Source organism: Toxorhynchites rutilus, chromosome 2, assembly GCF_029784135.1.
Source record: "Toxorhynchites rutilus septentrionalis strain SRP chromosome 2, ASM2978413v1, whole genome shotgun sequence".
Classification (NCBI taxonomy): domain Eukaryota; kingdom Metazoa; phylum Arthropoda; class Insecta; order Diptera; family Culicidae; genus Toxorhynchites; species Toxorhynchites rutilus.
The window spans coordinates 194518080-194543618 of record NC_073745.1 but is presented as its reverse complement, the minus strand read 5'-3'; the positions used below and the strand labels follow the sequence as shown (position 1 = coordinate 194543618).

At 39.1% G+C, this 25539-nt stretch overlaps 1 protein-coding gene across 3 annotated transcripts in view; it reads left to right on the top strand.

Annotated features, from left to right (window-relative positions):
• The window catches only part of LOC129764719 (uncharacterized), a 49047-nt gene extending 24325 nt beyond the window's left edge, over window positions 1–24722 (top strand). For all 3 annotated transcript variants that reach the window (XM_055764120.1, XM_055764122.1, XM_055764123.1), the window contains 4 exons: window positions 14381–14572; window positions 14638–15799; window positions 15861–16974; window positions 20360–24722. In XM_055764120.1, coding sequence (XP_055620095.1) covers window positions 14381–14572; window positions 14638–15799; window positions 15861–16936 — 2430 coding nt within the window. In that variant the 3' untranslated portion in view covers window positions 16937–16974; window positions 20360–24722. The remainder of the gene's footprint in view (window positions 1–14380; window positions 14573–14637; window positions 15800–15860; window positions 16975–20359) is intronic.
• Window positions 24723–25539: the final 817 nt, after the last annotated feature.

Sequence of the window (25539 nt, the reverse complement as noted above, 5' to 3'; positions counted from 1 at the left end):
GCTCTAGCATGGTGGTTCCAACAATTTCCACCAACTCATTCTGAATTTATTCTGATGTTTCAGAAAATACTGCCGTGGCATTTATGAAGACGGAAAACGACATATCTTTCGTAGCCGAAAAGTTACACATTTCCTTATACAGGGGAACTTCGATAAAACGTACCCTCGTATTTTCAAAGTGTAAAGGAGTATTTTTTTGAGTATTGAAAGAGTAATAAATTACTTGTATTTCGATACTAGAACATGTTTGTACCTTTAACCAATCCTGAAATACAATTGGTTTTGTGATTCCGGATTCTAAATGAATCAAGTTTTAATCAACAGTACGAAAGGAAGCATCATGAGAAAGACTGGCTTCGTATTCTAGTTGAATTTAATGAGTTAATGACTTACTCAAACAGCAACACAATAAAGTAATATAAGCTACGTTTCTGAGTTCTTTATTATGCTTCGATACAACGTACAATTTTGAAAGTGAAGTGTACGTTATATCGAAGTTACCCTGTAGTTTCCTCTATTAAAGATGTTATGCTTTCATCGTGACCTCGGAAGCTCAGCCCATGTGAACTGAGAAGACAAACTAATTCAATAAGGATTTTCATGCTATCATGTTCTCAGTTATTCTTCACAATTGAGTTATGCTTGTTTCTTACTACTACATTAGCATGATCTAACGCATCTTCAATGCAAGTTTCTTCAAACGTGCGGCATATCATGCTGTTGTTGGTGTACTATTTGGTAGCTGAATTAACTTTTGATTTGTGATGATTTACCGCGAATCTCAATCGGTACACCGAATAAACTGGATGAAATTTAGTCATCTGGAGTGCGCTAAACCGACTGCGAATCTAAAGCGTGGATCTCCCCACGTGCAAAGCAAAATATGCACGATACATACACTAATACATTGGCAATTTACTAGAGCGTGTGAGCGCCGCTCTATCTGTTCACCGAAAAAGTGCACAGACATTGATGTCGATGACGTGATAAATAATCGGCACCAAGTGAGCTTTCAGAGAGCTGCTATATCAAAGCACCTTACGCAAAGCGCATCGATTACGAATCCAGAGCGTGCATGGTTGGCTAAGTTCGGGAGAGTAATAAGATTCCGTTCTCTTCTCTTGTGCACAAAGTCCACTGCATCAATATACGTAATTCTGCACAGTGCGCGGACTGGGAGAGTCGTAAGTTTTCAACACTCTTCATACGTTTCTTTTCTGAGCTCTAAGTCTGTGTATAGCATAGCAGGAGCGCTTCACTTTTTTTTCTTTTTAAATATTAGGTTGTGCAGTGCACGAGATGCACATATGGACGAGACGCCACTGGTTATGAGCGTTCGTGAGCGACAATACGAGGCAATACGAGGAACACCTGAACAGGTCTGTGCGACTGTGGACTACACCGGTGCAGTGAATAACGACGATGGGTAAAGTAAAGAAGGTCGTTAATCAGCCAAAGAACCACAAATCAGCTGGTAAGAAAGGTCTTGCAGCTGAGCTTTTGAAGAAAGGTACGGGAAAGCTTTTAGAGTGTATGCACCGGTTGATAGTCAGGATCTGGGACATGGAACAGCTACCAGAGGAGTGGAAAGATGGGATAGTTTGCCCCATTTATAAAATAGATGACAAGCTGGATTGTGGGAACTACCGTGCAATCACGATCTTGAAAGGTGCCTACAAAATTCTGTCTCAGATCCTCTTTCGTCGTCTATATCTACTAATAGCAAACAAATTTGTGGGTATGCCTGGTGACTCGACGACGGACCAGATTTTGACACTGCGACAGATCCTCCAGAAGTTCCGCGAATATCAGATCCCTACGCACCACATATTCGTGGACTTCAAAGCCGCATACGATACATTCGACCGACGACAGTTATGGAGTATTATGGACGAACACAGCTTTCCCCAAAAGTTGACAAGAATGTTTCAGATAAAGATGAACGGTGTGCGGTATAGTGTGTGGATCTCTGAAGATCTGTCGGACAAGCATGGGAAAGTTCATTCGCTCATTTGTCTACACCTAGTTATTATTCTGTCTTGTATCTGCTTGGAATAATCATGGCGAAGAGAATGCAGCAAGCAATCGTGAGATTACTCGTTGAATCATTTTCAACTCTCCTACCTTCTTCATTCGGGACTGCGAACCAAACATAACGGGACTGTGAACCAAACATAACAAAGAGTGGACAACAACATTCAATTCATGAATACTTCTTTGCAAGAATTGTGCGGAACAAAATAACGAATGAGTCAAAATAGGCTCAATCTGCTTGCATGTATGATTCTATTTTCCCTTCTACTCTCTTCCTTGTTAGCATTCAAGCCAAGCAAGGCGCTTGAATCTGCTTTTCCACTCACCAATAACTTGCATTAATGTGGTCTTTTGTGTTGGTTTAGATCGTTACATACTATAAAAAAGAAGTCATTGCAATAATGAACAGGAAACAACTCGATTTCGACTACCTCCCTGTATTTTACTGCTGCGATCGAGGCTTTAATGATTGATATTTGAGTGAAAAAAGGATGATTTTACTTGTCCTGAGAATTCAATCAAAACTGTATCATAGCGACACTCATTGGCTCGAGTTAAATGTTCCAATCTGATTCTCTCACCATCTAACGTCGTTCCGAGAGACAAATGGTCGGTGTTAAGTTAGACCGGATCATGTGACATTTTTATGATTTCAAGAAAAACGATTTTGAAGTTTGGTGCTATGAGGGATTTTTATTGAGCGTTCAGAACAATTTCGATAAGTTGTTCCTGCTGTACGCGTGATCTTCCGAATTTGATAAATGTGGAATATAGGCTACAAAATGTTTAACCTAATGCAATCAATAACTCGATTTTTTTAATTTTGCGGCTTGGTCCGCTCTGACTTAACAAAAAAAATTCTCTGAGAATAGATGAAAGGAATTGAGACAATATTTTCCCGGTGAATTCGTGAATGAACTTTGCGAAGATGATAGGTGATTGTTTTCTGTCTCAAATATAGTGAGCAAGCAAACCATTTGTCATGACAATTGTCATGCGTAAATGCGAAAACAGAATAGAAACATACGGTATGAGGCATGATGTCGACGCCAACCTCTCTCAGTTTCTATTCTGTTTTCGCATTTTCGCATGACAATTGTCATGACAAATGGTTTGCTTGATAGTGAGACATAATCGGAGAATAGAAGGATGAGTTTTATCTGTGAATGAGTGTTGTCGAATTTGGAAACGATTTTTCCCATACCTGCTGTCGGAATCGTTTGAACCCACAGGGGACTTCGACAAGGCGATAAACTCACCCCACCTCAGTTGGGTAGAACATTTGATAGGGTACTTGCTTACTTATTGTTGTTACGCTTCACGCTGGGAGCATAATAATTTCGTTAGAAGCTTCCATTCTGGGCGATCCGCAGTTTTCGCTTTGTTCGGGTCAAATTTGGAACCTCTCGGTTTGCCTCTACTGCGGTGTCCTTGCGGGTTAAAGTCTAGTGCTTGTCTACCAATTTTAATATCACTCTTCCGTAATATGTGGCCGACCCACCGCAATTTACGCTTCTGGATCTCCTGGAAATCGGCAACGACGATGGAGCTCGTCATTTGAAAGGCCCTACCAGCTCTTAATCTCGCCTGCTACCGTCGGAGCGTCGCATCTATCTTCTTCTTAACCCGGTTGAGTATTACCTTACACAGGAATTTGAGAATTACGCGCAGCAGCCTGGTGCCTCGCCAGTTTAAGTGATTAATCCTCGGAGCTTTGTTGGATTCCGTACTTCTGTTTGCTGCTTCTATCTCTCGCAATGACGGCACCTCTGTGTTGACGCGGAAAATGCGTCTCACTGGAGGCGGCTCACGCTGGAGTGTTGGTGACTGGTCGATCGCGGGCACTTGGAGCAGCTGCTCGATTATGTTCTCGACACGAGCACATTCCAGGTCGAAAGCACGATACCGACAACGGGCTGTATGTTTTCTCTGCTTGGTTCTTTGTCGCTTTATCGCGACTTTGGCACCCTTTCTATCATCTATATTCTTCCAGGTGCCCTTCGACATCCATTCTTTCCCTCGGGTGCACAGTTCATCCAGGATATTCTCGCTGGTTGCGACGAAGGCGTTCTTGAGGGTGGTCCACTGGTTCTCGACGCTGCCACCAGCAGGGATATCCTCGGCTCGTGTCCCAAGTTCATCCGCAAACGACCTTTTCACGTTAGGATCGTCTAGTGGACGTGTGTTAAATTGACGTCCCATGACGCGCTCGTAGTCCATGTTGCCAGAGCCTATCTTCGCGTTGAAGTCGCCCATCAGCCCATGTCACCTTTTTGATAGGTGAAGTGAAGAGAAAAGTGCGGGTGAATAACATAGATAAAGCACATTATCATTAATTAACAGTCCTCTATTTCTTGAAAGTTTAAAAAACTTCCGAAAGATGTAATTTTGGTAATTTTTCGTATACAATTTTTATCGAATACAGCCTTCACTAGACTAGGCTTGGAAACCCTAGGAATTCGTTGGCTAACTGCCATTTGAAGGCGTTCTAGTCGATAAGCTAGGCCAATCTTCTCCGGAATTCCTGAAATCGAGTAAAGTCATTAACTTTCCATTTGTACCTCAGTCGAATAAAACAAAGGAAAAAAGTATCTTCCCTGATTTTTGTCATCTAACCCCTGCTGAATGAAGAAAGGAATCCAACATTCTAGTTTGGACTTTCATTAAAACAAAATAATAATAATTATATCAATAAGTTGATCAATTATATGTTCGCCGTTACTGTTTACAACTTTTTCCCACCTCTCGACCAATTTATTGATACCGTTCCGTCAAAAATCGCCTGGTCTGGTGTCAAAGAAGTTGTTGAGCCAGTTTTTAAGGACCGCTTTGTTATCGAAGGTAACGCCCTTCAAATGGTTTGACAGGGAGCGAAACATAGTAATCGATAGTTGAAAGGTCCGGAGAATACGGCGGATGCTAAACTACCACCCATTCGAGCTCTTGAAGAGCGGCTTTGACGACTTGGGCAACATGGGGCCTACCGTTGTCGTGAAGGAATATGGTTTGACCATGTCGATCAGGTCTTTTCAGTCGAGTAGGTGATTGAGCATCGTTTGATGAACGCAGTCAATTTTTTTCCGCCAATTCACGACTGGTTTGGCGACCGTTCTCCTTCAAAGATGATTTGAGACGTTCTTCATCGAATTCAGAAGGCCTTCCGCTGCGGGGCGTGTCTTCGACGTCAAAGTCATCATTTTTGGAATTCTGCAAACCACTTTCGTCCTGTAGACCTCCACTATACACATCCCATATGTCCCGGGCTGCTCCGGCAGCTTTGATTTTTGCCTCCTGGGTATTCCATTTCTAAGCCTCAAAACTAATAAAAAAATTAATTACTCAAAAATACAATTAACATACTTACTTTGCTAAACAGCAAACAAATCGTTGTAAAATAAAAGAAATATTAAACACTATGAATTTATTCCCTTAGAAAGAATAAAGCCATTTAGTCGAATTTAGACAAATTGACATTAGTCAGATACCTCATTCTTAGAATAATTATTTTTGACGTGGAACTACGTCTAACCGGAATATATGGAGGGCAAAATGAAAACCTAAACACAGAACACGCAGGAAAAAATGAAAGATTTCGAATGCTTATAATTCGAACATTTCTTACTGAATCGGAAAGATGTTTGTATCAATTGATGGGGATTATTTCTACGCGTCTATCGCAACTAACAAAATGTTATTTTTCATTAGATAAACAATTGAATAACTGTAAAATATTATGTGTTATCTACACGCTCCAACTGTCTCATTTTGATTGGCCCGATCTACAGTTTCCCTAACACAGCCATCAAAACGGCTTGGCCTTGGGGAAATCGGCATTGCGAATGCATGAAAGTAGGGGAACATTTGTTCTCACCGATAAATGTTCCCTAACACAGACTTCAAAACCAAGCAGCGATGGAGAAATCGGCATTGCAAACACATGAAAGGGGAACACACCGAAATGTGTTCCCTTACAGATTTCTAAACCAAAGTGCCTGGAGGAAATCGGCATTTCAAATTCATGCAAGTCGGGGGTATTTTTGTTCCGACTGAAATGTGTTTCTCTAACACAAACTTCAAATCCATGGAGCGTGGGGAAATCGACATTGCGAATTCATATAAGTCGGGGGTATTTTTGTTCCGCTTGAAATGTGTTTCCCTAACACAGACTTCAAATCCATGGATCGTGGAAAATCGGCACTGCGAATTCATACAAGTTGGGGGTATTTTTGTTCCGATTGAAATGTGTTCCCCTAACACCGACTTCAAAACCAAGGTTTCTGGGGAAATCGGCTCTGCAAATAAATGCAAACAGCGAGTACTTTTGTTCTCGCTTGCCTTTGTGCACACTGGAATATGTCTGCCCTAACACGATCTTCTAAACTTAGGAACCTGGGAAAATCGTGCAGACACTAGAAGCTAACGAACTTTCCAGTTTCCAGTTTCAAGCAAATTCGCGGTTCGAGAAGTACGTACACTTGAGAGATGTTTTCACATCAGAAAGAAATTCAAAATAAAATAATCGTTTGATAATTCTTTCGTACATATATTTTGTCCTAGGCATCATACCAAACGTGAAAGGTCTGTCAATAAATTTACTGGTAACGGAGGAACACAAAGCAATTATATTGAATTCAATTGAATTTGGAAACTGTTTTTTTCAATCAAGAATTTAAGCCAAGGTAGTCCCACGTCAACCTTGCGTTTATATCATAGATATAACCCACCATTTTTCAGTCATATTCGATCGATTTTGTAAAGCAAGATTAATCACTATTTAAAAAACTAAAAATCTCAGTTGATTCGGTGTATATTTCTGATCAATGTCACATACATATCGTTGTTGAATAACGTGGTCGTTTGAATTGTTCGCGCGAAGTTAGAGAGATGACACTACTGGTGCGTATCGGGGTTAAGTTAAGTTATTTGCATTTCTTGGAAGAATACACACCAGGTTTCAGCAAGATCGATTGGTTTTTTGACGTAGGATTACCCCTTACATTAAGGGTGCCAAATCAGAAAACAGGTCACGTTTTGACGTAGACGTCTTTCATTTCTATACCGGGGTGTAAAATCAAAGTTTCGAAAACGGAAGCGTTACGCCGGAGACCGAGATTTTGAGTGTTAATAGCTCCTAAATAACTGAACGAAATGGTATGATAAACAATTCATTCGAAAGATAAAATGTCTACGCGTTCTATACTTGTTACTTTCTGATCCAAAAACTTGTTTCAATAGTCTTAAATTTGCTTTCAAAACAGGCTATTGGAATCACCAATCGGTATATAAGCGAGCGCCGCTTGGAAATCCACACAATTCTAATTGAACAGCGATTGGAGCATGTTGTCACTGTTGTGGTGAAGCTCTTCATTTATCATGAAAGCGCGGATGAACGGTGTCACCAAGAGATTGTTTGTGCACCTGGCCAGAAGGGAACCCATCAGGAGGAGAGTGATGCCACAAACGGTTCCCCGGGAAGATCTCGAAGCAGCCGCTACACACACACACATACACGCGCGGAATTCTTTCCGTTTGGATGCCGTTCAGCATCGAAAAAGATCCGGAAAATAATCTGCCAGTTCCTCTGGGAATTTAAAAATACATTAATGTGAAAGAGTTTATTTCGATGTTTTCTATCCATATAACACTGTGACCAAATATTTTTCAATCAAGTGCCATTAACAGATGATTATCGAGTTAGCATTAACCACTGGTGGGCTTCCAGTATCGAGGAAAATGTGGAAATATCTTTTTAGTTTATTTTAATGTTTTCTATCCATGTAACACTGTGACCAAATACATTTGGTTTAGTGATTTTTCAATCAATCGCAATTAACAGGATAGCTTCTGAAGATTATTCTTCTCCATCAGTAGGATATTTCCGTATCCAATATTGTATGCGCCTGCAATCGATTATTGCTCTGTCGCCGAAAGTTCCGAGCTCAGAGAGTTAATTCCCCTCTAGTTTGCCTTCCAAATTGCCATCGTAAACCACGCCTTCTCTCGATTCAATAACGCAAAAAAAGCATACTTAAGCAATATTCTGGTGGTGAGACGCATTCATTTTTCGTGAGGACATCGACAAGACAACATCTGCCCTGAAACGCAAGCAGTTTGTTTGAAACTGTGAGGGAGCACAGAGAAGCCGATCCTTCAGGAGAAGAGAAGGTGACCATCGAAGCAGCCGCTACACATACACATACACGCACGGAATTCATTCCGTTTGGATGCCGTTCAGCATCGAGAGAGATCCGGAAAATAATCTGCCAGTTCCTCTAGTAATTTAAAAATACATTCATGTGAAAGAGTTTATTTGAATGTTTTCTATCCATGTAACACTGTGACCAAATATGTTTCAATCAAGTGCTACTAACAGATGGTTATCGAGTTAGCATTAACCACTGGTGGGCTTCCAGTATCGAGGAAAATGTGGAAATATCTAATCGTTACTGAAAATAATCTGCCAGTTCCTCTGGGAATTTTAAATTACATTCATGTGAAAGAGTTCATTTTAATGTTTTCTATCCATGTAACACTGTGACCAAATACATTTGGTTTTGTGATTTTTCAATCAATCGCAATTAACAGGATAGCTTCCGAAGATTATTCTTCCCCATCAGTAGGATATTTCCGTATCCAATATTGGATGTATAAAAACTTGTGCCTCCAACGTAACGCTCTCGTTTTCGAAGTTCTCCAAATATTCATTCATTCAGAATGAATTCAGATTCAACTTCAAACAAATGATCTCTAAATCAACGATAGTCCTACGTCACCCTTGCGGTTATACCATAGATATAACCCACTTCCTGTTTTTATGAAATAAAGTTAAAAGTTAACGTTAAAAACTATTTTTGCTGCGAACGGATTTTTACGATTTGCATACCAAAAAAAAAATTTCTAAGATTTATTTGATACTAGCTAACCCGGCAAACTTCGTCCCGCCCATTTACTTGATTAATTCTCGAGTAATGCAGAAATTTGTGTTTTATTTGTATGGCAGCCACCCCTAAGAGAGGGGGGAGGGGTATCTAACCACCATAGAAACATTCATTGCACCCTAAAGTTTCCATATGCCTAATTTGGTTTAATTTGCTTGATTAATTCTCGGGTAATGCAAAAATTTGTGTTTCATTTGTACGGCAGCCCCCTCTAAGAGAGGGGGAAGGAGTATCTTAACACCATAGAAACATTGCATCCTAAAACCTCCACATGCCAAATTTGGTTTCATTTGCTTGATTAATTCTCGAGTAATGCAGAAATTTGTGTTTCATTTGTATGGCAGCCCCCCCCTTTGAGTGGGGGAAGGACTGTCTAACCATCATAGAAACATTTATTGCACCCTAAAACTTTCACATGCCAACTTTGGTTTCGTTTGATTGATTAATTTCCGAGTAATGCAAAAAATTGTGTTTCATTTGTATGGCAGCCCCCTCTAAGAGAGGGGGAAGGAGTATCTTATCACCATAGAAACATTTATTGCATCCTAAAACCTCCACATGCCAAATTTGGTTTCATTTGCTTGATTAATTCTCGAGTAATGCAGAAATTTGTGTTTCATTTGTATGGCAGCCCCCCCTTTGAGTGGGGGAAGGACTGTCTAACCATCATAGAAACATTTATTGCACCCTAGAACTTTCACATGCCAACTTTGGTTTCGTTTGCTTGGTTAATTTCCGAGTAATGCAGAAATTTGTGTTTCATTTGTATGGCAGCCCCCCTTAGAGAGGGGGGAGGGGTCTCAAAATATCACGAAAACCTTCCCCGGCCCCAAAAACCCCTACATACCAATTTTCATGTCGATCGGTTCAGTAGTTTCCGAGTCTATAAGAATCAGACAGACAGACAGACATCACTCCATTTTTATATATATAGATGCATTATACATTACAATCCAATAGTCTGTATGTGGTTTAAATTGACGACAATTACATACATATGTTCTGTCCATTTGTGTGCTTTCCCAAACAGAGCTGTCAATAACGGGCAACTTATGCAGTCGCTAGAATAGAATCAACGAGGGGGAATAGCGAAAAGAGAATATTTTCGGAGTAAACTCCACCCTAAAATCCCCCCACCAAAAAATCTTCAGGCGATTCCATAAAACCACGCATACTATCGGTCCTTGTCAAAACATCAAAACATTTCACTAAAGAGATTTTTTAAAAAGTTTGATGCTTTCTACAGTAACTCCCGGAATAAAAAATCAATTTTTTTTATAAGGAAAACACGGAAGTGGACTTTGGACACTTTGCACCAAACAATAGACCCTAGAACAGTCATTGCCTTGAAATGGACACGCGCGAATACCTGCAATGAAGCAGAATCAAATACATATTGAAAAAAATAATTTTAAAACTATCAAATTTATTTTAAAAATATTAAATCAATTTTTTGAACAAACATAAAAAAAAATTTATTGAACTTAAATTAACATATTTTAAAAAATCTTCGAAAATGCTCTCTTCTCTCATGGAGTCGCTTGCATGATCTGCTGCAGCAGCTGCTTCGTTTGGTATCTCATCTGTGAGAAATGAATAATAATGTTATAAATTTGCAAATCATATTACTCTGGAATAAACACTCACGACATATTTCGTCAGTGATATAGGCAATCCAGTGGGTCAAAACTATGCACAGGAGATTCGCCTTGGTAGCTCGTAAATACGCAAAAACGCAAGAAAAATATATTAATAAAGTTATCAACAGAAAAACAAAATAATCAAATAGAATAAAGTATGAATCAAGAAAATTATTATCATCAAACAAGTTATTGTAAATATACCATGAAATATATAACAAAAATGACATCAAATATCGCAACATTAAATAACCATGTAAAGTTCAACAATCCACAGAAAACGATAACAGAACAAATAATAAAAAACACTCCAATGAAAACAAAAACGAGAATAAATCAACTAAAATCATAACGTAGCACTCTAAGTAAAAAAAAACATAATAAAAGCAGAGGCTACAAAAAAACATCACTACAACGAATTAATCAAAATCAACAAAACGGTAACGGTATTGAATTAAAGAGACTTTAAACTCAGAGAGTTCATTCGTCTCTGGAAAAATCAACAAAAGAAAAGTCTAAAACCACAATACAGAAATCTGAATAAAACAACCGCAACAGAATACAGAAATATATTAAAACTGAATGCAACAAAAGAACAAAAATAAAGAATACAATAACAACTCACAACAATAACCAAAAACCATAACATAAAATTGTTTCCGCTACCTCGCCTACCATTAATAGTAAGGATTCAAAACGACAACGATTGATAAAACTTACCCCTTTCGTTGCTTTCAGTCGTTGATTTTCCTGCCGCAGTTTGATATTCTCTGCTTGCTCCTTCCGAAGGTCTCTCTCAATCTTCATTCTCTGGAACACCGCCATCTCCATCTCCGTTGCATCCAATGGCTCCCAGTCGAACAAATCCTCGTCATCATCAACGAGAATTACTTCACTGGGAACCAGAGGCGGAGGCGTTTCATCTTCAATCATTCTCTCGTTCCACTGCTGCATCTGGTTTGGCTTTGAATTGGCTGCAAAAAAAGAGTTTTGTTAGTACCATACAACACACTCAGAAATGATTTTTGTTACCTTGATGACGGAGCGTTTTCCACTCGATTCTCCATGCACTCCGGGTTTCCGGCTGGCCCAAGAGCGTTTTGGGACCAACGACCCGGTGGGAATCTTCGACGTGAATGCCGCTCGCTGCATATTGAATGGTGATGGGATTTATACTTGCTTCAATCTTCAAAGTATAAACCTCAGTGAGAAAACGTATTGCACGAACAAAAAGCTTGCTTAGATTGAATTAGAAATTAGGAAATGAAATCGGGTCTTCATTGTTTTTTCGTCGTCACCATGACATTGCATCTTATGTCATGTGTAAACTGATTTTCTGGTGATTCTGGTGATGGTATGCAAATTAAGTTATTAATTAACTAGTTTCAAGCTTATAATTTCTTGCAGCTTTATTGAGCATGGTGGAATTCATCTTCAATGGAAAATTGAAATGAACATAGCAAGAATCTTTATTGAAACTGCCCAACCCAGTGAATCCATATTTTGTGGGTTTGTTGCAAAATGCTTACACAGTTTTCTGAAGAATTACATCAAAATGGCATTCAACTATATCGCTCGGAATAATGAAATGTTCGACCAAGGAGGAGTCAATGAAATGGAAGAGCCAAAGAGACGTTTCTCTTGGTGAATACTTCTAGTATAAAATAACAGTTGCGAACTAGCAACCAAAAGGTGTTCATTAAGTGTTATTTTGAAGAGCCGCGATTCTTTGCTTGGACCAATTGTTTGTACTTCGGGTGAGCTTTTGTATATCAAACCGGCGAAGACGTTTATTGGCGACATGATGATTATGTCGCGCGTGCACTAGTGTTCAATCCGGAAACCGGATTGCTCTTCCGATAGTGTTCTGATACGTTCCACATACGTCATCAACTGTTTACAATGGTCTCCAAAGCCTTTTTGTAAAGCGGCAAAATATTTATCGATCTGGCTTCGTTGGCTACGTTATAGGAATCACCCCCGTCTTCTTTCATGCTTCTGGGAACATACCATGCTGAAGAAAACCGTTCACTATTAGACGTGGTTGGCTCGCTATTACAATCAATGAATCAATCATCACTCCCTTCGTAACATTGTCTACGCCAGCGCAATGTTTTAGAGATGTAATCGTTTGCTTTAGCTTCCACATACTGTTTGGTTCAGTAATTCACATTCTTTTCTCTTATGGTTTTCTTATAACAGCCAATAAAAATATTCGTATCTTTGAAAAAATAGTAGTTAATAGTTGAAATGTAGATCCTAGTGGAACTTTTGCCTCCTTAACGTAGGTATTACTTGCGTATTTTTTATTAGCAGTACATGGTTGAGAATGCTATGTCGAAAAACACGCCTTGAATGCAGTGAGTAAATTGACTAGTTGTGCACCTACACGGTGACCCAAAACTTCTACTCAAAATTGCAAAATGGGGGGTATTTTAGTGCTCGAATTTATGTGGAGGAGATCCGGCGTAGTGATAACATCCATGCCTCTCACGCTAAAGGTCACGAGTTCAATTCTCACTCCCGACATTCTTCCAAAAATGGAAGTAAAAGTGACGAATGGAAGTAAAAGTGTAAGTCACTATAATACAGATAAAAAAAAGTGCTCGAATTTCAAGCATTTCCGAGTCTAATTCTAAATTTGAGCTATTTTCCATAGTCGTGCGTAATTGACATATGTTGTATATAAATGCAATATAACATTGCATACGTTTAGGTGCGCAATGGAATATGATAGGATGTTTCTCAAATATTACAGTGTTGTTTTCGGGGACAAATTATTTTTTTGATTAAATTTCTTCTAGCGTTTCAGTAATTAAATTATTTGTTCTGTGCGAAGGGCAAATCGGTCAATTATGTTTTCCAAAAAAATACTTTAAAGTTGGAGCTCAAAAAGCATTTTGTTTATAATACCCATAAGTAAAAGTCTTTAAACTATAAAGTTCCCTCGCATCTAGCATTGGAAAATGCTGATTAGGAGATACTCAATGGAGTGCCTAAGATTGAACGACCATTCACATAGATAATTTTGTCATATTAACTATTATAGCACTATGCACATAAAACAGAACAAAGAAAACACGAAAGTGTATTTTGGAAACTTTGCACCAAACGATAGACCCTAGAACAGTGATTGCCTTGAAATGGACACGCGCGAATACTTGCAATGAAGTAGAATCAAATGCATATTGAAAAAAATAGTTTTAAAACTACAAAAATTAAAAAAAAATAATTTATTGGACTTAAATTAACATATTGCATCTCCTCTGAGGAAAATTCTAGCGTATAAGTATTGCATCTCCTCTGAGGAAAGTTCTCAGAATCTTACTGTGCCCGAAACAACAATGATTTGTATAAGAAGTTCAGTGTATAAGCCTAAAAGGAGACTATCTTTGGTCAAACGCCCCAAACAATTAAGTATTTGTGGGTCGGAAGTGACGAGGAGCAAATAGCGCGACGAACTAAATCAATTAAATTTAACTTCATTTCTTCACATGTGTTTACATACGTGGCGATACTTTTAGACTGACTTTGCTCAACTTGCAGTGCAGCTAGGACGACTAATTCAATAGGGTATATACATATTTTTTTTATTCTTGCACTGATTTTTCAAACGACCCTCGTATTCCAAAATAATTGGAATCCACCAACTACCAAGCCAATTATAATATTTAAAAGTAAATAAAAATTAAAAATGTCAAAATAATCCCCGAAAAATGGTACTCAATGGAACTTGTGCCCGTTTTATCGTTTTTTCTCTTTCCTCAGCCTTGTTCTGGTTGTACCGATGGTGTGCTGCAAGTTCTTCCTGTAACATTGAATCACGGGTTAGACGATCTGTATCGCAAGTGTTTGAAATGGGTTTGCAGACACTACGTAAAAATTTGGCCGAACAAGCAGTTTTCTCAGTTACCTCCCGATGTAGTCAATCGTTGCAAGCAGCAAATCGTAGCACACTTGGTGAGTATAAACCCATGCCATGATTTGCGATTTGTGATTCGCCTATAAGAGTGCTTTCTTTACAGTCATCTGAAACGGTATTGCACGTCATCCTGGATAGCGAACAACTGCTAACCGTTCTTCATCCGTACAAATGGTCCGTCGATGTTGAGAATGTGGTTCGAGACATACTGGATGCAGCCTACGATTACATCCAAGATCATTTCGCATCTCTGCTTGCTAGTGACAGCTTTCTTTCCCTTGGCCATAACTACAGTTGGGCAATATCTCACGTGGAACCAATCCTGCTAAGGGCGGCAACCGGCCTAAGCCCCGATCAGGCATGTAAGAGTTATCCACGAGCTACGAGGTTGCACAAATTGTTGCAAGCAAAGGTGCTAACAATGACTGCGACGCCATTATCATCGAATGATAATTTGAATATTTTGAATATTTACGACAAAAAGAAAAAGCTGGATATCGAGTATAGTAGACACGACGAAGAGATGGATTGGAGTGACGAGTTTGTCGGAATGGTGAATGCGATACTCTCGGCTGTTGAGCAGTGTTTAATCAGACAGTGCGCTCGAGCCATGCGCGTCAATTCTTGGCAGCGAATGGATATTGAGTTGAGGGAAAAGATACAAAAGCTGGCCTGTCTGATAGAACCTTCGGATGAGCGAAAATCCAGATCGAGATACTCACATTCCTCTCAGACAAGCTCTTCATCGTCAATCCACACCAGGACGAATGATTTACGTCAAGTTAGGCTAGCCATTCAAGCACACACAAAAAGATCATATGAAAATCAGAATAGTCATAATGTCAATAATCGAACAAACACACAGCATACTCAAACCACCGTTTATCACAACGATTTAAATAGCGTTACCAGTGCGCTGAGACCATCCAAATTGCGTGAAATTAACGAACGGAACAATATCCGATCCGAACAAATTTACGAAAATGGCAAAGTATCCTCAAACAAGGTAAATAACAAAGTTGGGCTGATTGGTAAAAGCAATCAGCCGAGTCATAAACGCTCTCAGTCAGAGGATATGGGCGTTAAGGTGGCAAAAGTTGATGCTCTGAACAATTTGAAAACCAAATTCAATAAAGTTAAGCCGCGCTATTTGGAGCCAAAAAAGCCTAAGAATGCAAACAATTTAGATGTGCAAAACATCTCTTCCAGCGGTAGCTCCACTAGAACATCGAGCCCAGCTACAGGCAGGAAAAAAGGTCCGATAGGTATGTTAACCCATGTAGTAGTATGATACACAAACTAAATGAGTTTATTCCATGATTTCAGGGAATGCTGTAAAACAAGTGCATGATTCCAACATCTCGTTGGACAGTCTATCGTCGCCTGCAAAGAATGCTAAAAATTTGAAGACACGTCCCACGATAAACGAAATGGATGTTTCCATTGATTCGTTAGCCGAATCTCTGAAGAGCAGTTCTATTAAAACAAACACAAACACACTTTCTAACGAATCTCTTATCTATCAGGATAACTTTAAGCCTAAAGCCACGAATTTGGATGTACCGCAGAAGAATTGTTTTGACTCTCAACAAATTCCACTGCCCGATCGGGTGGTAGGACCAAAGTCATTCGACTCTCTGGCAGTCCATAAAAATGCCACACTAACCAAGAATAATCTCAAAGCGGCTAACGGGACTAAGTTAGATCAGACCAAATTAAGCTCTACTGGCATCAATCGGACATCATCCTCCGCAAGTATGTGTTCGAATTCATCGTCATCTTTCATTAAGAAGAGTTTTCTCTCTCAACGTTCCCGAGAAATACTGGCTCGCCGATCACACGAGACGAAATCAAATTCTACAAATTCAAGCAATAAATCCGCTGCTTCGTCACCGAGCCTTGTGTCTAGGGATAAAACAACTGCGAGTGACATAACTAAATCTGGTTCGACTGCATCTCTCACTACGAATAGTTCTGGTTCGCGGAAAGTTTTTCGCACTACACTTCATCTTCGTAAGACGGCCAAATTGCAACAAGACCCACCGGTGACAGAGAGGAATAAAAACGAAGATCCGAAACCGTTGAGGCAGAGTGCAATTCCCATTCCTGGTAAACAACTGCGGAAGTCATCTTCGGTCACTCGATCGAACAACAATAACTGCAACAGTAATAGCAATAGTGGACGCTTGCAAAAAAATGTGAACACGGTGATGATTCCAGCTCCGAATAGAAGTACCAGTTTGCATCGACACTCTTCGACATCTTCGAATTCGGACAACGGGCATAAGAACGAAAGTTTCGCAGATGGGAAGTCTGTAAACACCGATTCCAAGCTTGAACGATCAAACACGTTTTGTAAGGAGACGTCCGATAATGCGGTAGTGCTGCAAATTGTCGAATGAACGCTATAATAGGGATAATGTTGGAGTAGACTGTTGAGGTGAGTGTTTATTATTCAAACATTTACATGTGGAAGTGGGACTACACAAAGCATCACATGTTTAAAGATTTTATTCCAGGGTAAACGTATATCTGTATCCACCAATTTGGGTATGGTGATGATGATGATGATGATGTTGAATTAAAGAGGCTTTAAACTTTTCAGTTCATTCGCCTCTAAGGTATGGTGATGAGGACAGCATGAGCCATCATAAACAAAAATAAGCGAGGATTCAAATTTGACCAGTGTCCTTCGAATTCGCAGGAGGAAATAATTCGGGCTTGGCGATTGTTCCTCTGATTTAGAATGGTGTATAGGTCAATGGTCTTGAGTTGATAATCTTCTTTCTCTTCGTCTTCTATTGAGAGGCTTTAAACCTTGCAGTTCGAGGTGATAATCGATTCTGCTACAGTTCACAACTCTTCGTCCAACTTTCTAGTCTCTGAAACACAATTCTTAGCTATTTTAACTGCGCGAATCATCCGCTACCAGCATCCTCCCATGTGCGGCCGGAGGGTTATACTCGCAAATCTATTATAAAAAACCTCCGGTTCGGCCCTCAATTCTCTGCTCGTTCAGATAAAGCTTGTTCCCTGCCTACTGAAAATCTCTTGCGGTGCGCCCCGACGCGTGATGAATCGCCGCATCGCCTTCTTACATGTCTCTGTTAAACTCGTTACTACCGGCTCCAGATGTATTGCTCTTGTGATGAGGAAGGTGAACGCAGCCACTCCATATTAAAAAAAAAGATTCCGGTACACGGTCGAGTGAATCGCATAAGCCGGGCAGGAGAAAGAGCATATTCGGAGAGTGTGACCCCGAGTATAAATTCAACTCGTGGTCGACATCCTACCAAAGCGGGCCCTGACGGTATCGGCTATAAGATACTGAAACAGCTATCCCTCCTTGAACAGTTCGTCCTTCTCAGCATTTTCAATGACCTGTGGAGAACATGAATTCTCCGAGGGTTGGAGACACAACCTAGTAATACCAGTACATAAGGTAGACCAGAGCATCAACAATGTCAAAGGCTACCGTTCAATTTCCTTAATCTCCTGTTCATCCAAGATCCTGGAAAGAATGACGAACAGACGCCTGGTCACCCTTCTGCCCGAAAACAGAAAATTGGGCTATTGGCAGTTCGGCTTCCGACTGGATATGGGTACCAACAAACTACTTCTCGACGCTCGGAGACGCGATAGACGAAGCCAACACGAACCGTCAGCACTTGGAGATGGTAGCGCTGGGCCTAGTAAAGGTGTACAGCAGAACACGGATTCCGATATTGCTGAAAACTGTGGAAGATTGGGGCGTTGATGATAAACTACTTCACTTTATAAAGAACTTCGTCATACGCCGAACAATGGGTTGAAAATTGGTAACATCAGCTTCCAAGTTTTTCACGAGGAGACAGGAGTACATCAAAGTTCTGTTCTTACCGTTGCCCTCTATCTCGTCGCCTTGAATAGCTTGTTCTAGGTCCTAGAAGACAAACATTCGTGTACGTCTGCGTTCGTCTACGCGGACGACATTCTTCTAATGGCAGTGGGTTACATCCACAGGATTGCCAATGACATCGGTGGGCGGCCGAGAGAGAATCTATACCTTCAGCGCAGAAGAGCGGTCAGATGGTGATATGCAACCACAGACATCAGTGTCCCAAATCCAGCTATACAAAGACTAAAATAGACTTGTTGTGTAAGGCTCTCTTGGGAGGATTATTGGGAATCTGCCGTCGTAAAGAACGAAAGCGGCGGATCCTAAACAGCTCTCGCTGCTCGTCAGCCCAAACTCGCTTGCTGTGAACGACCCGAATTCTTCGTCCACTTGATAGTTACGCCGGCTACGTTTAATCGGGTTAAAACCCAACGCCACTTAGGACTGACGTAGGACTTCTTCATTTCTGTACCGGGGTGTAAGTTCAAAGTTTCGAAAACGAGAGAGTGACGCTTGGAGTCACTTTGCCGACTAAACGGAGTGGAATAATAATCACTTCATTTGACAGACAAAATGTTCAAGAGTTATATGATTGTTAATTATTGACCCGAAACATGTTTTAAAAGTTTAAAAATAGCTTTAAAAACACAGGTTTTTGAAATCATCCGAATCCGTATATAAGCTGGCACCCGCTCGGAAATTCATTTAATCGATGTTGCGATATAAGGTGAGGAAGGTCACGCGGACATGCCTTTGCATTATGCTGTTCTCTCCCAATTCCATTCTGTTTCTGCAGCCGAACTGAAAGGAGCATTTAATGAAAACCAAGGTATTGATGATAATTCGATACCGATGGGTGCCATTGTCCATGGATTTGTCAGTGAGCATACAAAATATTTGATGTTATGTAGTTATGATGTTTGGTGAGAACAGAAGTTCTATTATCGAATGCTCACGAATGCCGCTATCGACCGATGATTCCAATTGTCGGGGCTTGGGGTATGATTTGCGCTGGATATTTCGAGGAGGAATAATTCTTTTCCGGAGTGGTATGATAATCACTATATTCGAAAGATGAAATGTGTAAGAGTTATATGCTTGTTACTTATTGATTACTAAGACAACGTTAGTCCTACGTTTACCTTGCGGTTATATCACAGATATAACCCACTTCTAGTTCTCATCTTTTTTTCAACTCTTTTGAGATTATGTTGAACCTAAACGATATAAACGGGTGGTATCGTCTTTGATCGGAGTCAATCCACAAACAGGATTAGAGCCATTACAAAATATACTGTATTTGTTTGTATGTCTCACTATCATTTTTGCCAGTCTGACATCGATTACGGTGGCGTTTCGGGGGTTTCGATAGCCTTTAGAATGAGGCAACCTTAAACCTCACTGCGACTAGAGCCACTAAAATCAGGGATACGTTAGAAGATGAGCAATGTTTCAGAATTACAAGGATGCTCACTAGGATGTAACACAAGTTAGACAAGACATAATACGAATTGGGTTAAAAATTACCTTAATTATCGACCGGTTTTGAGTGTGAAGCTATCCATATGCGGGACAATATCGAACTGATTACATACGGTTTTCGTACGTTAAAGAGGAGCTAAGTTGCATCGATTTTCGAAACTCAAGTTGTGTCCTTTCAAAATATTTCCCTTTGATTACGATGCCTGGTAATAGTGCATCCACCTCCCGAAGGCTTTCTGGAACATGATTTTTGTAATATTTTAGTACTTCCAGTAATTTATGCTTTATCGCTTCCAAACTCTTAAAGTTGGTACTTCGTATTTCGACCTAAGACTTTTCTTACATAGTAACAACATAATTGATTGAGAGAACAATTTTTTATTGTTTCATCCATTGTGAACATTGTGAACATTGTGAAAACCATCGCGACATAAAAAATGTAAATATTTCTTCTTTTATTTCTCAGCGCATTACAGTTCTAGGAGCATGTTACAGAGCAAAACTGAACAAGGCATAAGCGTGGACTGGATTTGACTAACAGGCCAAAAACGCAGCGCCGCTGCAGAGGAAAGTTCACCCATAATGAGAATTGATTCCATCTATGTGCTAGTGAAACATTTAATAAACATTATTCTATGTCCATTCACATCTCGCGTGGTAGGGAGGTAAGTTTATTTTTAAATAGAACAACAAGTTTTTCAGGTCTGGCGAGAAAATGATTTGGATACACACTAACTTCATCACGTTTGTCTAGTCATTTATTTATCAGAATGTTTTGTTCGTTAACTATAATAAGAAAATAAAACCGATATTCAGCTGTGATTGCGAACCATGAGCAGTATTTTTGTGAGGCATTTAAAACCGAAAGGAGAATAAACGATAGGAATGATACCCTTCGAAGAGTTGGGATAGTTCCAGAGAGAGAAAATGTCACATGTTGTTCTCGTAAAAAATAATTATTTTCCAAACACTTAGTTCTTACATAGGTGCTCGAGAGAATATATCCCGTTGAAGGTTTTCAAATAGTACTTAATAGTGGATATGGGAAAAAATTTCCGCTCTTTCGGATTTCTTTTGTGCAATTTTTTTGGTTCGATCCATTTGTCGAAATCTTTTTCGGATCTTCGAAGTCATCCGTTACATCTGGTATCGATAGTGAATTTAATAGGAATACTGGTAAGTTTCTTCGTTTTATTTTCAAAAAATTTATGCTTTGTTCTGCATAAATGGTTACAAATTTAACATTCAAAGTATTGCTCATCGCTAGTCACAATTTTTTCCCATCTTTCTGGCAATTTACGGATCTCTTTGCGTAAATAATCGGGTGGTTTGTCGGCTAACCACGGATCGATCCAATTTTTGACTTCATCAAAATTAGAGAAGTGCTGGTCAACCAGACCATGTTGCATCGATCGTAAAAGGTAGTAATCGGACGGAGCAATGTCTGGAGAATACGGCGGGTGGGATAGGACCTCCCATTTCAGCGTTTCCAAGTATGTTTTGATCGGTTTTGCGACATGCAGCCGAGCATTGTCGTGCTGCAAAATAACATGATCGTGTCTATGCTCGTATTGTGGCTATTTTTCCTTCAGTGCACGGCTCGAACGCATCAATTGTCGGTAGAGGTCTTCCGTAATGGTTTCATTCGATTGTAGCAGCTGGTCCCAACTAATAGACAGTATAACTTTCTGGTCGTGAATATTCCGTGCGGCCGTCGATGTTGATGCATGGCCGGGGTATTCATACGTTGCCCGATGTTTAGGATTGTCGTAATGGACGCACTTTTCATCGCCAGTAACAATTCGATTTAAAGAATCCTTTCTTTTATGCCTTTGGAGCAGTTGTTCGTACGTGAAAAAACGGCGTTCGATGTCTCGTGGCTTCAATTCATACGGCACCCAATGTCCCATCTTTTGAATCATTCCCATGGCTTCTTTTAAACGATCGAATATTCTTCTTCTTGAATGGCGTTAACGTTCCCTGTGGAACTTTTGCTGTCTCAACCTATGAATTAATTAGCGTCATTTATTAATACTTAGTTGAGATTTTTTAAGCCAAATAACACGCCTTGAATGTATTCTGAGGGGCAAGCTCTAGAATACGCGTGACCGCAGTGCAAGTCGATGGAAATTTCTTTGACGAAAAATCCTCCGGCCAGAACGGGAATCGAACCCGAACACCCGGCATGATAATGTGAGACACTAACCACCCGGCCACGAGTGCGCCAAACGATCGAATATGGTTTGCTGAGCTACTTCAAGTGTATCTGCAAGTTCTTGTTGCGTTTGTGACGGATCCTGATTGAGTAAAGTCTCCAATTCTTCATCTTCAAATTTTTTTGGCAGTTGTTCTTCGTCTTCCAAGTCAAAATTACCACTTCTAAACCGTGAAAACCACGTCTGACACGTTCGCTCAGTTGGAGTTTGGTCACCATAAACTTCCACCAAAATGCGATGAATTTCCGCAGCTTTTTTTCTTCATATTGAAGTAATGAAGTAGCACTTCCCACAAAAACACTCTCGTTGGTACGAAATTCGACATATTCGAAGTGGCAAAAAACAATCTTGTTTACGTTTCAACTTTTTGACGCGCAATGACAGTAGCTTTCCAACGAATGTCTGGAAATTTGATTCACTGGAATAATAAGCGAGTCACGCCATCTGTAAAATTGAAGAAACTTACCGGTACACCTAATATTTACTATCGAACGATTATTCTAGCACCTGTTACCAAAAGAAAGAAGTAAATTATATTTTGTCTGAAGTGTACTATCGTTGGCACGAAGAAATGGGATGTATTGGCAGTTTTCAAGTACCTGCTCCATTGAATATTCATGGAAGGGTTGGAAACTTATCCCCATACTCAAAAGGATTCAGCGCAGATATATTCAAACGTAGCTTGACGAATGACGCACTTTATATAGGAATATCGTTGCACTGTGTAAAGAAGAGCCCTTTTGCTATAAAATAGTATTATACATACTTAATCAAATGAATAAAAATATAATAATGGTCTTTTGGTTTGGTATATATATATATAATGGATTGAATGTAATGAATGCTGTGTTATGAGTTGGCAGCAGGTTGAATGTGTACCAAAAGATGATGAGAACTTTTTTTTTCGTGTATGAGGAACGCCCGTTCGCAAAATTCGGAGATTTTTACATGAAAATTGGCAAATGAGAAGAGAAGAAGAAGATTATGATCATCAAGAAAAAACAAATTATGCGTTTGTTTAAAGTGGGATACACTTTATAAAAATTTCGAAAAAAGAGCTTTTTCAATATAACATTTGTTGAAAAGGTATTACACGTGATCTACAAATTATAAATCGTTATCAATATGACAGTAAAAAGCTTGCGGTTCCAACGAATATACACATCTACAGACTTATTTAAATGTTTATTTTCGAGCAATATTTGAGAACGTCAAAGTTTTGGTTAATTGGTTATTTCAATCACCACAAAAATAATTTAATATACCATTAAATGTACCAGTACTCACTTTTCATTCGGATATAGCGGACAAAGAAGAATTTTTTAGGTGCTTGTGGCAATTGATCTCTAGAAACGATGTGCAATGTGCATTATGGACATAAAGGCTGTAATGCGTGCATATTCATCTGTGAGGCTTGAAGCTAGATAAGCTCCCTCCCACAAAAAAATGTTTATACGAATTCCAGCAACTTGATTGTTAAAATATAGAGGACGAGTTGTAAACTTCCTGTTAATTATGATAGTCAACACAGTCTGTCTTCACAAATAAGCAAATGCCCCCGGCCATTCAGGCCAGCATTTCAATTGAAAATCTTTGAACTTGCACTGAAACGCGCGTCTTTGAAGTCAACGCATAAATATAGTCCAAGTCTGTCACTTGGAAACGGAACTTCAACTAACAACAAAAATGTTATCCCTTGTCATGCCTTTGTGAATACTTTGGCGAAAGTACTCTATGGAACGCAATGCCATCGGAGTGGAATAATGCTTAAGTATCTCTCCTTGATATATTAGGTATCAACTCATTGTTCGAAAATTATGCTACTTTATTGTAAGATAACATTTCCCTCAGTTATATCCTCACAAAACGGTCTACTATTTTTGTGTGTATGTTTGCTACTTCATCGTTACAATTATATGTTTTAATCAGGATTAACACATTCCTTCCAAATATACACGTACTTGTATAGTTTATATATAATTTTTATATCCAATATTCGATGCACTGAAGAGTTATGCTAACGCTGTTCTCAACACTAGTAATAGATATACAATCCGATAACTAATGGTAAATTTGAAATGAACTTGAATAACGGATACAAAATGTAATATCCCCAAATAGGTTAGCATTAGCATGAAAATGAACGATCTGCGTAAATGGAGACAGCTGTTTAATTTGTTCTTTATTAGAACCCTAGTCACTTGTACAAATCTGAAATCAAACAAGCAACAGCAGAACGCAGCAAATGAAGAGCATCTTATAAGATTTGTTTGAATTCTTGTTTTTTTGCGTTTTCACATATATGTATATGAGTTAAGTGTTTTGCTGGGCTAGAATTCGTGACATACTTTACATAAATATATTTTTAACATAAGTATAAAATGCTAAGCGATGCAATATGTGATCTATATAGATAAGAATTACTTTTTTGGTTCATCTATAATACATAGTATGTGATACGTTAGAATTTCATTTTGCCGCTGTACTTTGATGTTATGTAAAGCGTGCGTTTTGTAATAGAAAGAAAGTCTTTTAATTGCATTCTGAAAAATCTATCTCAAGTATCGGTTGGACAAGAAAAATAATCTAATAAACACATAGATATTATATTCAGTTCATACTTTAAATAATAGATCGTGTATAGAGAAATTCCATTCTTGATTCTACGCCTTGCTACACTATGTACAATGGTGCGATTCACAACAAGTCTCTGGCATGAGCATTGGGCTGTCCTTATGCCTTGAGAATGTTGAAAAAACACTCTCTGGCTGTCTCACTATCCGTATATTGCAAAACCGCGTTATTGATTTTATTATAAAGCAATTCCACGCCAAATCGGCCAAAAAACAACAAATTTTGACCCGATCCTCTCCAATTTGATTTCTATATAGGGGGGTCACTATACGAAAATTGTATCGAAAAAATATGAGATTTCAAATGCATATAACGCAGAATCTTTCTTAAGAGAGTATTCTAGTCTAGAAATTTGAAAAAAATCAATTTTTTTTTATTTATATTTTTGTAGATTAGACATTCAAGAATATACCCTAGAAAGAGTTTATCGAATATTCTATTATTCATAGAGTTAGAGCCATTTTCGTGATGCGATATCTAACCTGTTATAACATATAACAATGAACTTCAAACGCGTTTTTCTCGAAACAAGATTTTTCAAACTGGCGTACACGATATCTCAAGTTCTACTGAACCGATTCATGTCGTATTTATATGGATACAATCTACAGGCATCTCTCTATCGTATGAACCTCTAAAACTAATCGGAAAAAAACGTTTTAAACCGCATTTTGTTTTCCGAACGACCGCCATTTTGTCAAAAAAGATGTTTCTGACTTGTTCGAGGTTCATGCGATAGCGACATCTTTACTGAATCAGAATATGTTCGATTTGTTTCAGATAATCAGAAGGGCTG